Here is a 16039-nt window from a genome sequence, read left to right on the forward strand (position 1 = left end):
CTTTGGCTATAAGGCCACGCTCTGCCCCTGCCCCTGCCCCTGCCCCTCGCCCCTCTGCTGGCTGCCTGTGCTCTGCACCCCGGGGGAGCAGGGACTGCACCCCCCGCTGCCTGCACCCCCTCTGCTGCTTGTAGCCCCCCTTTCCCAGCCCACTCCGCTCCCCGGCGCCCGCTCTCCGGGAGGGGGCGACCCGCAGGTCACCCTTGGCCCGACGCGGCCGGTCCCCGCCCCGGGGGCGGGCAGCGGAGCACGGGGGGCCGTGCCGGGCCGGGCTGAGTCACTCCCCGCCCCGAGCCTCGCGGCGGAGCGGAGCGGCTCATCTCGGCACGGCTCGGCACGGCACGGCACGGCTCGGCTCAGCCGCGCGGTTCGGGACGCAGCATGGCGCTGGCGAGGTGGTGGCGAGTGCTGCTCGCCCTGGGGATTGGACTCTCGCTACTGATGGTCGTGGCCGGTGAGTGCCAGGGACCCGCGGTGGCCGGGAAGTCGGAGTGCCAAGGAACCCGGGTTGTCGGGGATCAGGGGTGCAAGAGAGCCCGGCGAGCCGCGATGCAAGGGGGTATGGGGTGCAGGAGGTCCAGGATGCCACGGAGCCCGGGATGCTGGGGATCCGGAGAGTAAGGGATCCAGAGTGCAGAGGATCCGGGGTGCCGAGCAGCTCGGGGTGCCGGGGAACTGGACTGCTGGGGATCAAGGGTGCAGAGGATCCAGGGAGCAGGGGATCTAGGGTGAGGGTTCTCCAGTGTGCAGAGGATCCGGGGTGCAGAGGATCCGGGGTGCAGTGGAGACTGAGTTGCAGGGGATCCGGGGTGCGGGGTTTCGCGGGGTGCAGAGGATCCGGGGAGCAGGGGATCCAGGGTGCAGGATTATCTGGTGTGCAAGGGATCCGGGGTGCAGGATTGTCCGGTGTGCAGAGGATCCGGGGTGTGAGGGATTCAAGGTACAGGGGATCCAAGGTGCAGAGCGTGACGATCTAGGGAGCAGGGTGGAGGGTCCAACTGCCATGTGTGGGGTGCAGGGGTGGTGAGTGAGGGGTTGTGCATCCCTGAAGGAGCAGGGCAGAAGATCTTGGATCCACAGCCCCGTCCTTACTCCGGGGCTGGGAGTATCTCAGCCGGGCTGTCCCGTGCTTTCCAGCTTAGATAACCGTGCTCACGATGTAAACAGCTTCCCTGGGACTGCCTGGCATGGCGTGCCTGCCTGGCCTGGCCAGGGGAACTCCAGGGGGAAGTAGCTTCATCATCACCTTGTGGATCATGCCTGGGGTGTTTGACACCAAACGGGATGGGTGAGACCAGGGAAAGGAGGAACAGAGCCCAAGCACAGTCTTTGGACCAGGAGACAAAGGGCAGCAGGAAGGTGTGCTGTGAGGATGGCCCTGTTTAGGCTCACTCTCCCTTGACAGAGGTATCTGTTTTGCCCTCACAAGACAGGCTTGACCTGACCTCCCCCAACCCCACTGGGATGAGCCATCCCAGTCTTTGGAGGATGTTATTTTTGCCTTCCAGCCAGCCTGTGGGTTCATATAAGCAAACATTTCCAAAAGTGGTGGCTGATCTTCGTTGCCTTGGTTCCTAGCTGTCCAGCTTGTGACAGATCTGACCCTGACCAGAGAAAAATGTGTGTGGGGAGGATGGAGATGCTGAACTGCTCTGAAACTAGGCCTCAAGCAGCAGAGAAACAGGAGCATCCAAAACTACTTGCCACTGTGGAAAATGTGATCTGTGTGCTTAATGCTAGGCAGGGGGCTGGCCAGCCAGACCCACCTCATAAGGGATTATTTCTGGGAGGGGTTGAAAAGCAATCCAGTTGCTTAGGATAACTAAAATACAAACCAGGGACCCCTCCTGTCCCGACATGGGGAGAAGCCTTTATTGCTTTGCTGCTGTGTCCCACCCCAGCAGCTCCTGCATCAGAGCAGTGTGGATGCTGGTGAGCACACGTTCTTTGGTGCTCTGTGCCTGGGGTAGCAATCAGCTCCCACTGCTGAACAGAAGCATCTCTGTCCTCAGGGCCTTGGCCAGCTGCCGGGAGAGATCCTTGGGATGGGGAGGCTGGATGTGCCCCAGACCTGTGGAGGGGCGTGGGGCAAAGGCATCCCCACGTATCAGCCTGAGCTCTCTCCTCCCATGCTGTAGCTCATGGCAGCACATTGATGGAGCATGAGGTCATGCAGAACAGGCTGGGCAGCACAGGCAGTGCCTTGAACCGATGCCCAAGTTTTTGTGCCTCCTGAGGCTGGGCCGAGGGAGCTGCAGCATCTTTGCAGAACCCTTCATGTAAGGCTGGTGTAACGCTGGTGTATCTGCCGGCCGCCGACGTGAAGTGTCAGGAAGAGTAGGATTAACTCCAGGGAGCCCTGCTATTATAAGGCTAATGACTAGGAGCTCACTGAGTAGTAGCTTAGGCTAATGAGAGCCATGCTGTTTGGTGTGGGTCTGAACAGGCAGCCCATAGCTTGATGTTCCACCTTACTCAATGCATTCAGGTAGTGGGGGTTATTCCTGATTCTCCACCTGAGAATCAGCCCTTGCTCTGTCTCCTGCAGTGTGGCTGAGAAGAGCCTAGCATCCAGGGATGTGCTATCCCAGGGTTTGGTGAGGAGTTGTGAAGGCTTTCAGACAGATCTGTTGGAATGTGGTCTACGTTTGTGGAGAACATTGCTGTCTTGCAGCTCTTGGGGCAGAAATAAATTGGGGGTGGGAAGAATTTCAGCCAGGCTATTGCAACCTGATTCATCACCTCCATGGAGAGCAGAAGGTTGATGGATGCAGTGGGATGACCTCAACTGGTTGCCAGGTGACCACCTAGCCACTCCCTCACTCTCCCTCCTGAGCAGGTCATGTAGGAGAAAAGAAGACACACAAAAAAACCACTCCACCATGGATCCTTCCCATGGGTTGAAGTTCTTCATGAGCTGCTCCAATGTGGGTACAGCCCTTCAGGAGCAGGCTGCTCTGATGGGGAGTCCTCCTTGGGCTGCAGTGTGGATATCTGCTCTGATGTGGTCCTCTACAGGCTGCAGGGAGACAACCTGCTTCCACTGTGGTATTTACCACAGGCTGCAGGGGAATCTCTGCTCTGGTGCCTGGAGTACATCCTTTCCCTCCTTGTTCACTGACCTTGGTGTCTCCAAGGCTGTTTCTCTCACATTTTTCTCACTCCTCTTCCACAGCTGCTACCCAGCATTTTCACCTTATCTTACAAATATTGTCACAGAGGCAACACAAGTGTCAGTGATGGGCTCAGCTCTAGGCAGCACTGGGTCTATTTTGGACTTGGCTGGGACTCTCTGCAACATGGGAGCAGCTCCTGGTGTCCTTTTGCAGAAGCCAGTCCTGCAACCCCCTGCCACCACCACCACCACCGTGGGAATAGCTGGAGGTGGATGAACAGGAAGGGAAGATGGTGCAGCCCCACCAGTTCCTGAGGGGTACCCTGCCTGTGGGCTGGGGCTGCCTTGTGGGAGCTGCTCAAAGTGTGATGGCTGTTTGGAAGGCATCATGCAGAGATAGATCCTGTCTCCTTGCATGTCTCCAGCATCTGAGAACTGAGGCATGAGGGCTTCCCCTACAATGGGTTTGGTTTGCTCTTTGAAGTACTAACTTTCATTAGCAAGCCCTGGCAGGGGGACCAGCCCTTGAACAGTCCTGTCCTGCTCGTGCTGCAGTGAGCCTGGCCACCTCTGCTTCCCAGCTGAGTGGCACAAACATTTGATGCACCAAACCCCCTGGATTTCCCCTGGCTTTGGTTTGACACACCCCTTTTTTTAATGTGCCAGGGCAGCTCCTGGCAGCTCATTCCTGTTCCTGCTCGCAGCCATTGCTCTGGAATGCTGGTGGGTCCATGCAGGATCCAGCCGCTGGTCCCTGCTAGGTGCTCCCCTCCCCATGGCATCCGCAGGGGAGCAGTTCCTGCAGTCAAGCTGGGATGCCTCCATGTGCCTCCACATGGCTCAGGTGGAGACCTGCCTGAGGGATGTTTTGCAGTGACACGTGGGCTTTGCTTCCAGGTGACTTCTGTGATGTGAACCACTGTCAGAATGGGGGCACCTGCCTGACTGGGATTAATGAGACCCCCTTCTTCTGCATCTGCCCTGAGGGCTACGTTGGGATTGACTGCAATGAGACAGAAAAAGGTGAGGGGCTGACCCCCTCACAGGTGCTCTGTGAAGGCCAGAAGCCTTGCAGTGTGGCAGTGTGCCCTTGCCATGGTCCTGGGGTCCAGTCCTGCTGATGGGCACACGGAGTTCAGATCTGAGCAAGGATGCAGAGACTTCCATCACCAGTGGGGAATGTGAAGTCTCTGGGGAGCGACACCCCACTGATGCTCTTGTTTTCCACCTGAGCCCCCATTACAGCCATTTTTCCCCTTGCCCAGGCCCCTGCCACCCCAATCCTTGCCACAACAACGGCGAGTGCCACGTGGTCCCGAACCGGGGGGACGTTTTCACTGACTACATCTGCAAGTGCCCTGCGGGGTATGATGGGGTGCACTGCCAGAACAGTGAGTACAGCAGGGGGAGTGGGGGGCTGCTCTGTCACTAAGGGCCTGGGGACCCCTTGGGCAGCACTGGGGGGACGACTGGAGGGTGTTTGCAGCTGTGACTGTGTTAGGCTCTGCCTTGGGCTTGTTTGGACCTTGCAGGGTCGGGGGAAGGACTGTGGCACAGGGAGATGGCAGTGGCTGAGCCTTGCTCTCTGTCTCTAGAGGGGACACAGTGTCTCAGGTAGTGGGACAAGGGGTGCCTTGAGGCTCAGCCTGCTCCATGCAAGCTCCCAGCCATTCTCTGAATGTGTGTCCCAGTGCACCCACGTGGCTGCAGTCAGTGGGGACGAGGTTTAGGTGGCTCCTTGGGTTAGAGCTTAAAACTTCTACTGCTGTATCAACAGGAATGCTGCTATGGTCCTTGCTCAGGGGATGGCTCTTTCCCCTTTATTGATGCACTGAATGAGGGGTCTCCTCCTTGGGACTGGCTTTGGGGTCACCTCTTGAGCTCTCCCACTCTGTCTCCTAGACAGGAACGAGTGCTACTCCCAGCCTTGCAAAAATGGAGGCACGTGCCTGGACCTGGATGGTGACTACAGCTGCAAATGTCCTTCTCCATTCCTGGGCAAGACCTGCCAAGTCCGTAAGTCTGCCACCAGCTGTACAGAAGAAATCCTTCTCCTCATCCCCTTGCAGCCCTGCCCTTCATTGACAGTGTGCCCAGGAGAGATCTCACCAGTTTGTTATTGGGATCCAGAGGGTGGCTGTGGGTGCTTAGTCCTGATGGAGGGACCATCCCCAGGAAGATGCCATCTCCTCTCTTGAGGGGGTCCAGAGCAGCCCTTTCATCCCTCAGAGCTCTGTGCTGTGAGAGGAACTGATGGATGGTGTGGTTTTGGCTGATGGCTGGAGAGGTTGGGGGACACCTAAGGGACAGGCAGGTCCTAGTGCTGGTCTCCATCTCCTGCCCTGTCCCCAAACAACAGGCAAATGACCCCTTGATTTTACTCCATGGTCAACATCTGTCTTTGTTGCTGATGTCCCCACTGCCCCTAGGCTGTGCTGTTCTCCTGGGCATGGAAGGAGGTGCCATCTCTGATGCCCAGCTCTCTGCGTCCTCTGTCTACTATGGCTTCCTTGGCCTCCAGCGCTGGGGCCCAGAGCTCGCCCGCCTCAACAACCATGGCATTGTCAATGCCTGGACCTCCAGTGACTATGACAAGAGCCCCTGGATCCAGGTACCGATGCCAGGCCTGGGGGCACTGCTGCAGTGGGCAGCCCTGGTAGCCATGGCTGATCTTGCTGGGCTGGTCTTGTTGGATTCCTCTGCTTCTGGTGGCAGGGCTGAATTTCTGCAGCAAGCTGCCACCTGGGGCATCTAGTGACATGCCTGGAAGAGGCAAGGTCCTTGATGGGAAGATGGGCACTTGGGGATGGCAATTTCCCCTTCTCTGCCCACCCTCAGACGTGAGGCTGGGAGGGGCGGAGGAACCCACAGCATTCTGGTTTTGATGCTGAGTGTGAGCCCTCCCTCGCCTGGCAGGCTCAGTGGTGCTGGTGGGGGCGGGAGCTGTATGCCCCATCTGGACTCATGCCCTCCTCTTCGTGCCCAGGCCAACCTGCTGCGGAAGATGCGGCTGAGCGGGATCATCACGCAGGGTGCCCGCCGCGTGGGCAAGGCTGAGTACGTCCGCGCCTACAAGGTGGCCTACAGCCTGGATGGGAGGCAGTTCACCTTCTTCAAGGATGAGAAGCAGGATGCAGATAAGGTGGGCTGTGATGTTCAATGCAGGAGTCATGCCAGCTCCCCTCACCCAGCCACGCTGCAGAGATCACAGGCTCACAGGATGTTAGGGGTTGGAAGGGACCTTCGAAGATCATCCAGTCCAATCCCCCTGCCAGAGCAGGATGATAGAATCCAGCACAGGTCACACAGGAACACATCCAGATATGGGTCATGAAAGTCTCCAGAGAAGGAGACTCCACAACCTCTCTGGGCAGCCTGTTCCAGTGCTCTCTGACCCTCACAGTGAAGAAGTTCCTCCTTGTGTTGAGGTGGAACCTCCTGTGCTGCAGTTTCTATCCATTGCCCCTTGTCCTATCACAGGGTGCAACTGAGCAGAGCCTGTCCCCTGCCTCTTGACACTCAGCCCTCAGATATTTATAAACATTTATTAAATCCCCTCTCAGTCTTCTCTTCTCCAGAATAAAAAGCCCCAGGGCTCTCAGCCTCTCCTCATAGGGCACAGGTTCCAGTCCCTTAATCGTCCTGGTAGCTCTCCACTGGACTCTCTCCAGTAGATCCTTGTTCCTCTTGAACTGGGGAGCCCAAAACTGGACACAGTATTCTAGGTGAGGTCTCACTAGGGCACAGTAGAAGAGGAGGAGAACCTCCCTTGATCTGGTGCACACACTCCTCTTAGTGCACCCCAGGATCCCATTGGCCTTCTTGGCCAGGGCACTTTGATGACCTGTGAATAACTTGTTGTCCACCAGGACTCCCAGGTCCTTCTCCACAGGGCTGCTCTCCAGCAGGGGTTGGGGTGGCTGTGAGCTGCATCCCAAACTGTCCCAGTGCGTGAGAAAGAGCTTCTGTCCTGGGTCAAAGCCATGTTGGGAACTGTCATAGAGTCATAGAATGGTTTGTGTTGGAAGGAACTTTAAAGATCATCCAGTTCCAACCCTGATGCCATGGGCAGGGACACCTTGCACCAGACCAGGCTGCTCAAGTCCTCGTCCAACCTGGCCTTGAACACCTCCAGGGTAGGGGCATCCACAACCTCCCTGGGCAACCTGTTCCAGTGTCTCACCACCCTCACTCTAAAGAATTTCTTCCTAATCTCCTATCTAAATCTGCCCTCTTGAAGCTTCAATCCATTTCCCCTTGTCCTATCACTACAAGCCCTTGTCAAAAGTCCCTGCCCACGTCCTGGCAGTGAGACAGCACAGGTGGTTCCAGCACCAGGCAGCACTCTCTGGCTCTGTTTAATTGACCATGATAAGCAAGACCAAAGCATCAGCACTGCCTTTATGTAGGTCTTCCTGATAACATCTGTATCACTGTCACCCTATGGGAACTGGGCATAGTCTAGGAGCTCTGGTGAGCAGCTGATGTGGCTCAGTGCTGTGTCTGCACCAAGCATGAGCTACCTGTGTCTTGCTTTCAGAGCAGGAATTGTCACCGATTGCAGGTTTTTATGGTCAGTGTCTCCTGGTTGGTTTTGGAGCAGCCAGGGAATGGCTGGGAGTGTCTGCCCTGCTTTAAACAAATGAGAAGAGTCTCTCTTGTGAAAAGAAATGCAATGAAACCATGACCTGCCTGTTGATTGCCTTTAAAAAAAAAGGAAGTGAGACCTTTCTGCTTGTCACCATTGAAGAAGCATCACTACAGAGAGAGGGAGTAGGTGTTGCTGCATGATAGAACAAGAAGAAATGGCCTCAAACTGCAACAGGGTAGGTTTAGACTGGACATTAGGAAAGATTTTTTTTCACAGAAAGAGTGGTCAGACATTGGAATGTGTTGCCCAGGGAGGTGGTTGAGTCACCATCCCTGGATATATTTAAAGATTGTTTGGATGTGGTGCTTGGGGACATGGTTTAGGGGTGTGCTTTGTAGAATAGGGTTAATGGTAGAATAGGGTTAATAGGGTTAATAGAGGTCTTGATGATCCTGAGGGTCTTTTCCAACCTGAATGATTCTGTGATTCTGTGTGGCTCTGTGGGATGGAGCAAGGAGTGTCAGGAGTGTTGGAGCTGCTGCAAGGTCATGCACTGCTCGTGGGCATGAAAGCAGAGCCCTGCTTCCCCCATGCTCGTGGTGCTGAGGTCTGCCATCTGCCAGGCAAGGGCTTTGACACACAAGGCTGCAGGGGAGCTGGGATGCTCAGCCCTATTGGCCCTTGCAGGTTTTCCCAGGGAATGTGGACTATGGCACCATGCAGACCAACATGTTCAACCCCCCCATCACGGCCCAGTTCATCCGCATCTACCCCGTGATGTGCCGCCGTGCCTGCACCCTGCGCTTCGAGCTCATCGGCTGTGAGATGAATGGTAAATGCTGGTGGCCCTTCCCCTCCCTGGGGACTGCAGGGCCCCAGGGCACATGGAGCAGAGCATTGCCCCTTGTACTGGTTCAGATGCCCCCCTGGGACAGGGGATTTGCCAGTGTTTTTTTTTTTTTTTTCCCCCTCAGGCTGGCTGTGTGAGGCCTGGGAATACCCCCAGGTCCTTTTGGGGAGCACAGGCTGTTGATCCCAGCGCTCAGCTGGGCTCAAGCTGCCTTCTCATGCGGCTGACACCTTCCCAAGATGGTGTTTTTTGTTTTTCTTTTTTTATTGTGCCCCCTCCCCATCCGAGCTGCAGACTGGCTGCTTTTCCTGCCAGAGAGCTTGAAAAGCACCAGAGGATCAAAGTCCTCTGAGGAACCTGAGGGATGATTAAGCTTGAGCCCTTTCCCTGTGCCTCCTGCATTCCTGCCCTGCGGCACGACCTGCGTGCTGGGCTGGGAATGGGTTGCCATGGGGGCTTGGGTCACGTCCTGCCACTGCAAGGGTGTGGTGTTAGCTGTGCTTTCGGCTGGGTTTGTCTTTGCACGGCTCTCTTCACCCGTGAAAACACCCTCCTCTGCCTCACGCCGGGGCCGGGCTGTGCTGTGGGATGTCTGCCTGTCCCTGCAGCAGGAGGCACTGTTAGCTAGGGAATAGCTGGAGCTAAACATCCCGGCAAGAGGCGAGCTGGCTGCAGCCCTGCGCCTCTGCTGAGCCTTTCCCTGCCCGGCTCTGCCTCTGCTGCAGGCAGTGGGGAGGTGGGGCCGTGGGGATGGAGCCTGCTGGGTTAGATATCGGCTTGGGGGGGGGGCTTGCTGTCGTCGGTGCTGTGGACTCTTCCCTCTTCACTGCCTGTGTAAACCCGTTGTGTTACAGTGTATTTCAACACGGCAGGTTGCTCGGAGCCTCTGGGCATGAAGTCCCGCCTCATCTCCGACCAGCAGATCACAGCCTCCAGCGTCTTCAAGACGTGGGGCATCGACGCCTTTACCTGGCACCCCCACTACGCTCGCCTGGACAAGACAGGCAAAACCAACGCCTGGACAGCGCTCCACAACGGCCAGTCTGAGTGGCTACAGGTGGGTCTTGGTGCCCTCTCTCTGTGATCTGTTTTCTCCTCCCCAGCTGTGCCCAGGGCCACCTGTGCTGGGGTGGCTGGAAGCAGGATGGGCACAGTGGGAGAGGCTGGTCAGAGCCCCCGGGATGGTGCTGCTGGAGCCTTGCTGTGGGGCACGCAGCCTGGCAGTGTTCTCCTCATGAGTACTGCGGTGGTCAGGATGGGGCTGCAGACACCAGTTTTAAGAGCAGTGCTGGAGCTCTGGGTCAGAAATACCAGTGCCTCTAGGGACAATACCCCAGTGCAGTGAGCCTGCAGCACCCCAGTTCTGCATTGCTCCCTTGGGAAATGCCATCCCAGCTTGGGGGTGACTGTCCCAGACCCTTCAGCTACCCAGGACACCATGTTTCTGCTTTGTAGGAAAAAAAAAATCAAGTCTGGTTTTCTCTTCCCAGTCTGGAATGGGAACAAATAGTTTTGAAATTTCCTTCTCAGTTTCCTTTCCTCCCCTGTTTTTATACTTTTCACATGATTCCATGACATAATAGGACAAAGCAGTTTGGATATTTGTCCTGCTTTTTTATTTGGGAACTAATTAAAAGCAGCTGCTTCACAGCCCTAAATAAACCAGCTTATCAAAACGCCTGTGGATAGGGTCAGGGTGACACAGTGAGCTGGGCTGTTGCACCACAGGCTGTTTGTGTACAGAGATGCAAAGATACCCTCAGCTGAGCACCCACACTCACCCACACACTCACACACCCACTCATACACACACACACAGCTAGTGCTACCCTTGACAAGCATAAAACCCAGCAGCTAAATTAAGGAGACCTTCAGCCCATTTGCTCCTTTACCCTGTAGCCTGCCAGCAGAAAGCAGCACAGTGTGGCAGAGCAGAGAGACAACAGAAACCATCTCACTCGCAAACCAAATGTCAAACCGTGCTGAACTGCCTGTTCTCCCAGCCAGCAGCGATTTCCAGTGGGAATGCATTTCCTCTGGGAATCCTTTACTCTTTCTTTCTTTCTGTTTTTTTTTTTTTTTGGCTGTCATTCCCACATTGATTGTTTCAGCAAAAAATGTCAAAGGGGCAGCGATGAGGAAGGGAGCTGAGGTGAGGTTTGTGTCCCACTTTGAGTTGCTTCGGGGGATGCTGTTAAAGGGTCAGATACTTCACAGCAGTATTGTATTAGTTGCTCTGACACTGGGTCAGAGTCCAGCAGTGTTTTCTCCATTCTTGACCCCTGAGGGGCAGCAAGTCCCAGTTGCCCTGGGACACACAGGATGCTCTGGGGTGGGAGCACCATTCCTGCAAGGAGCATCCACGAGCCTTGCCTTGTCTCCATGCCAGATCGACCTCAAGGACCAGAAGAAGGTGACAGGCATCATCACACAAGGAGCCCGTGACTTTGGACATATCCAATATGTGGCAGCCTACAAGGTGGCCTACAGTGACAATGGCACGTCCTGGACTCTCTACCGGGACGGCCTGACAAACAGCACCAAGGTGTGTGGGGCAGGGTTAGGTGGGCAGCCACCTCCTAGGGTCTGAGGGATGGGATGATGGTGGGAAGGTTCCTGGTGGTGCTGACACCTATCTTTCCCCCCCCACACTTAGATCTTCCATGGCAACAGTGACAACTACTCCCACAAGAAGAACGTGTTCGATGTGCCCTTCTACGCCCGCTTTGTCCGCATCCTGCCCGTGGCCTGGCACAACCGCATCACCCTGCGTGTGGAGCTGCTGGGCTGTGACGAGTAGTTGCCCAGGGAGGAAGGACGGGGCTGCTCTTCCTCACCACACGGCCCACGCCCTGCTCGCCCTTACCCATTCCTGCTCTGACCTCACCCCCCCCCCCCCGCCTCCATGTCCCCAAACTTGGGAGGCAGCCAGGAGGGCTCCCCGGCCCTGCACTGGTGCTGGGGCCACAGCACTGCACTTTATGGGGCCCTTTCAGGTGGGATGTGGGGATGGCTCCTGCCCTTTTGCCCCTCTAGCCAGGAGTGGAATCCCCTCCTGCAACTGAGGCTTGCCTGGGGGACCTGCTCCTGCAATTAGGGCTTCCTTGGGGGATGCCATCCTGCAAATGAGGCTTTACTGAAGGACCCTGTCCTGCAGAAAGGGCTTGGCTGCATCCTCCCAGCTAAGCCTGGAGACATATCTTCTCCCATTTTGCTTCTGCTTCCAGCAGAGAGGCTGCAGCTGGCAGCAGTTCCCTGCCTATACTAAAGGGCTTGGGACTCAACAGTTTTGGGTGGCTTAGGGCAAGCACCCTGGGCTTGCAGCCTATGATGTCCCTCCTGCTCCTTGCGTGGCTGCAAGCAGGGACTAGGAAAAACCTTCTTGGTTTTTGTCCCCTGCCCATTTTGCCAGGCCCTGGGTCTCTTTGCCTGTGGTGTCAGTGCCACCACATAGTGTGAGGGGAATGAGGAGATGGCTCCTATCGAAAGGCACTGGGTGCCCACTGCCAGTGACTCTCCACTGGGCACTCCTGGTGGGCACTGCGGCTGCTGTTTTGGCAGGCACTGCCCATTCCCCTTCCCAGGGTGCAGGCTCCAGTGTCTCAGCATTGCCACTGTCCCCAACTTACTGCGGTCTGGGGGTGCCTGGAGGTCCTTTCTCCTCAGAGCAAAGTGGTGCCCAATGGGGCTGCAGTCTGACAGTGGAGGAGAGATGGTTTGTAGCCAGAAGGGCATGGAGGAAAGGTGGGAAAAGTGGTGCTTTAGCCACCCAAATGCAGTAGGCAGAGAGCTGTGCCATGACCCTTCTTGTAACATGACTTTTTTCCCTTTCCTTGGGGTGGAGGGGAGCCTCTTGCAAAGCTCGAGCCCTCGGGATTAGCAGTAGGAGAGGATGGAACCGGGTGCCAGGCAGCAGGAGCGCGGGCAGGGTGTCCAGGCCGGCTGGGATGTGAGGCAGCCCCGGGGCCGGTGGCAGGTTTGCTTTGGCAAGTGCCGACGGAGCCTGGGTGGGATGGTGGCCCCACTCTGGGGTGTCTCTGACAGTATTAAAAACAGCTGAAACTTTGGAGCCGCTGGCTTGGCTGCTCTGTGCCTGCCTCTGAGACACCTCCCAAAGCCTGGCAGGTCCTATGGTCCCAGAGGATCCCCTCTGAGCCCCCCAGATCCTCCCTCCTAGGGGTGCTGCTGGCTGCTGTGCTGACCCTGCACCTCTCCTGCTTTCACAGACCCTCCTAGCTCCCTTCCCAGCCCGAAAAAACAGGGTACCAGGGCTTTGTACATCTTCCCCACTGCCTCCACCCCATTGCAGCTGCAGCAGCCTGTACTCACAGCTGGCCAAGCACAATGGGATGGGACTTGGAGAGGAGAAGCCACTATCAGCACCCCACACCCTGCGACTCCTCCTTTGGCTTTGATCCTGGAGAAAATCCCCCAGCTTGGAGCAAAACTGGCTTTCACACCCCAGCACACTCCTAGGGCTGGAGGGAGCTCTAGGTTTTTCTAGGGATGTCCACGGGGATGATCCCAGTGGAGTCCACTTGGGCAGGGCTGCAGGATGGATGCTGCTGAAGAAGAATCCCCCTGCATTTAAGGTGGGATCCCTGGCCTGGAAGGAGCACTGGGGTGAGCAAGACAGAAGCTTTCCTCCTTTATAGAGCCTTCTGCCAGACTGAGCAGGGACCATGGATGTTGGCACGAACGGCCCAAGGTCACCTGCATCCCACCACAGCTCTCCATCCCTGCAACACCAGACTTCCCCCATCAGTGCCTTGTTTGGCCATTCATCCCATCTCTGGTCCCTGCCCATGGGACGTGAGCTCCTGTGTGGCCCCCTGGGTGGCAGCCTTGGGCACCAAAGGAGCTGAGGGGCTGCTTGCAGAGGCCAATCTGAATTCATTGTGGCTGTGACTGCTTGGTGACAAATAGCAGCCACAGCCTAGAGCCGAGGATATGGTGGTGGTGGTGGTGGTGGTGGGGACAGTCAACCCAGTTCACCTCCAGACACGCCGCTCTTATCACCGGGAAGCTGGAGCAGAGATAAGAGCAGCTTGCTCCCAGTCAGAACGAGACAGCCTCGGGCTGGGGCACAGCAGAGACTCCACGGGGAGGGTGACAGGAGCAGATGAGTGTCAAAGAGGGGGACTTAACCTCAGTGCCCGGCCGCCACTTCCCCTTGCCCGTTGCCAAGGCGAGTCCCTCTCACGGATGCTGAGCCCCTTCCCGCTCTGTGGCGTTTCCTTCCTCCCGCAGAGCCCCAGGATCGGGGGCGGGGTGGTGAGGACCAGGGCACCCTCTACTCCATGCACAGCCCCTCACGGCTTGTCCTCATGCCTCGGATGCCCTTCCCGGACGCGCCTGGGCTGCTGGGGCAGCAGGAAGGCCGGGAGGGCCGGCACCCCGCGGCCGCGGCAACCCGCTGCCTGCTGAGTCGGCTGCTGGTGCTGTCAGCTGCCTGCGAGCTGGTTCCTCAGGAAGCAGCCGTCGGGGAGAGCATCCTTTCACCTCCACCCGGAAAGCCCTGTACAGATCACAGCCTCCTCCATCCCACCAGGAACATGGGTTTTCCTCTATTTTGAGCCTTGGGCAACAGGTTCCTGTTGGAATTGTCCTGCACCAGTGACATTTCAGGGTGAAATCTCTCTGGGGAGGCCACAACAGAGCTGTCAGCCGCTGGGTTTGAGGTGAGGAAGACAGGGCTGACATTTTTATGGCTCCTGTTCAATCAAAAGCTCAGCCAGCCTTAAACAAGTGCCCTAAACATGTGGTCCCAGGTCAGAGCTATCCTGACTCCACAGCCTTGCTTGTCCTGAAACTTGTGGTTCTACTGGGGGTTCCCTTTGGGGAGGAGAAAACAAGCCCAGGATCACTCCTGAAGCTCCAACAATAGGGTGAAATGGAGGAAAGACTGAAGGGGATTCATCCTTCTTCAGGGGCCTGCTGGTAGCCAGATCCTTCCCCATGCCTCCTGCTCTCCAGGAGGAGGTAGAGGGTATCATAAGCCACATCCAGACAAGAGTCGTGTCTGAATGTGACCCAGGAGCTCTTGCTGAAAAGAGATGCACTAAAACCCCCCTCTCCTCTTCCCTGTTGATGCTCCTGTCCTTGGGCCAGACACAGGATGGCTGCTGGCATGTGAGCAGCATAGGCAGCACTGAGCACTGTGTTCCTTGAAGTTTCTTGGCATCCATGCCAAGGAGCAGTGTGCCCCAACAGGGATGTCTGTCTATCTGCACAGCTCAGGGGGTGGAGGCAACCATTCCAATCACTGGATTGCTGGGACATGGGCAATTTAGGCAAGCAGCTGCAGGGGGAGTACCTGTGGCCAGGATGCAGCCAACTGGGATGCAGCTGGGACACCGTCCCACCACCTCCTCTGGCCACGAGGCAGGACTGAGGGCTCTGGGAACCCTCAGCCATGATGCAGGCAGTGCAGTGGCTCCACACTGCTGTGCTGGGAGATGTAATCATCCCTCTATTGTGGGCTGTGGAGCAGCCTGCTCCAGGCAGGCAAGCAGGCAGCATGCCCGGCCGTCACGCTCCTGCATCCCCAGCCAGCACAGCCCCAGTGTGGCCCTTCCTGGGGAGGGCTGGCAGGCCCCGATGGATGGGTGTGTGGGGAGAAGGAGAGCAAGGAAGAGCAGTGCCTCCAGCCCTGGGTGCCACAGCCATCCTCAGCGAGGGCTTCTCAGGGGGGACAGGGGCTGCTGGGCTGGCGCTGGCGGCAGATAACGCTGCTTCCGTGCTGGCTGCTCCCTATCAGTGCGGCGACGGCGGGCAGACAAGATCACATCCCAAGCACACCGTGCCAGGGTGCTGTTAGGAAGGGGTCCTGGCCCCCTTCACCCCACCAGCAGCCCCGAGGTGGTTTATTTTTGCACCAGTTGTTTTCTTTCCGGCTTGATGCTGTCCCAGGGCCCCCTCGCTTCATTTCCTTGCCATAAAACAACAAAGCAGGGGGCGAAGCAGTGTGCTGGGCTGGGGCAGTGGGTCGCCAGGTCAGGGCACATGCTGCTTCATGGTTCCTCTGTCTACTTATCCTTACTGCTCATCCCCAGGCCAGCCTCCCCTGCCTGTGCCAACCCTGTGCTGCCCTTCCTGATGGCCACGTCTGGGGCTCTGAGAGCTGGGGCTGTGTGTCTGTGCGCCAGTGGGAGCTGGTTCATCCCAAGTCCAGGCATAATGCCTCCTCAGATGGATGCAGCCAGGCACTCTAAAGCTTTTGTCCTGGTTTCTGTGTCCCTGTTTTGGCCCTACAGCCCCAAATGCATCCCAAAGAGGCTGAACCCTGCAGTTCTGCTGCCTGTCCTGGCCCCCAAACCAGGCAGGTGCTGCCAGCACATCCCAGGCATGGACCACCCCCCACCACAGCCCACCCATGCTGAACCACTCATGACTGTAGTGCTCCTGCCACATGTGTGCTTGACATGACCATTGCTTGGGGATGACGGATGGTGCCCGTGGTGGGACATGGGACAAGGGGTGG

The 16039-nt window shown here is 57.2% G+C and overlaps 1 protein-coding gene across 1 annotated transcript; it reads left to right on the plus strand.

The window, feature by feature from the left end:
* The first annotated feature begins 381 nt into the window (after positions 1–381).
* Positions 382–11374, plus strand: MFGE8 (milk fat globule EGF and factor V/VIII domain containing). The gene is made up of 10 exons (XM_054387747.1): positions 382–454; positions 4013–4138; positions 4381–4506; positions 5018–5131; positions 5545–5726; positions 6102–6257; positions 8394–8538; positions 9429–9613; positions 10946–11101; positions 11213–11374. Exons 1-10 carry the CDS (start codon positions 382–384, stop codon positions 11354–11356), a joined length of 1407 nt encoding a protein of 468 aa, XP_054243722.1. The 3' UTR covers positions 11357–11374.
* The last annotated feature ends 4665 nt before the right edge of the window (positions 11375–16039 follow it).

The sequence above is a fragment of the Indicator indicator genome, chromosome 16 (genome assembly GCF_027791375.1).
Source record: "Indicator indicator isolate 239-I01 chromosome 16, UM_Iind_1.1, whole genome shotgun sequence".
NCBI classification, from domain to species: domain Eukaryota; kingdom Metazoa; phylum Chordata; class Aves; order Piciformes; family Indicatoridae; genus Indicator; species Indicator indicator.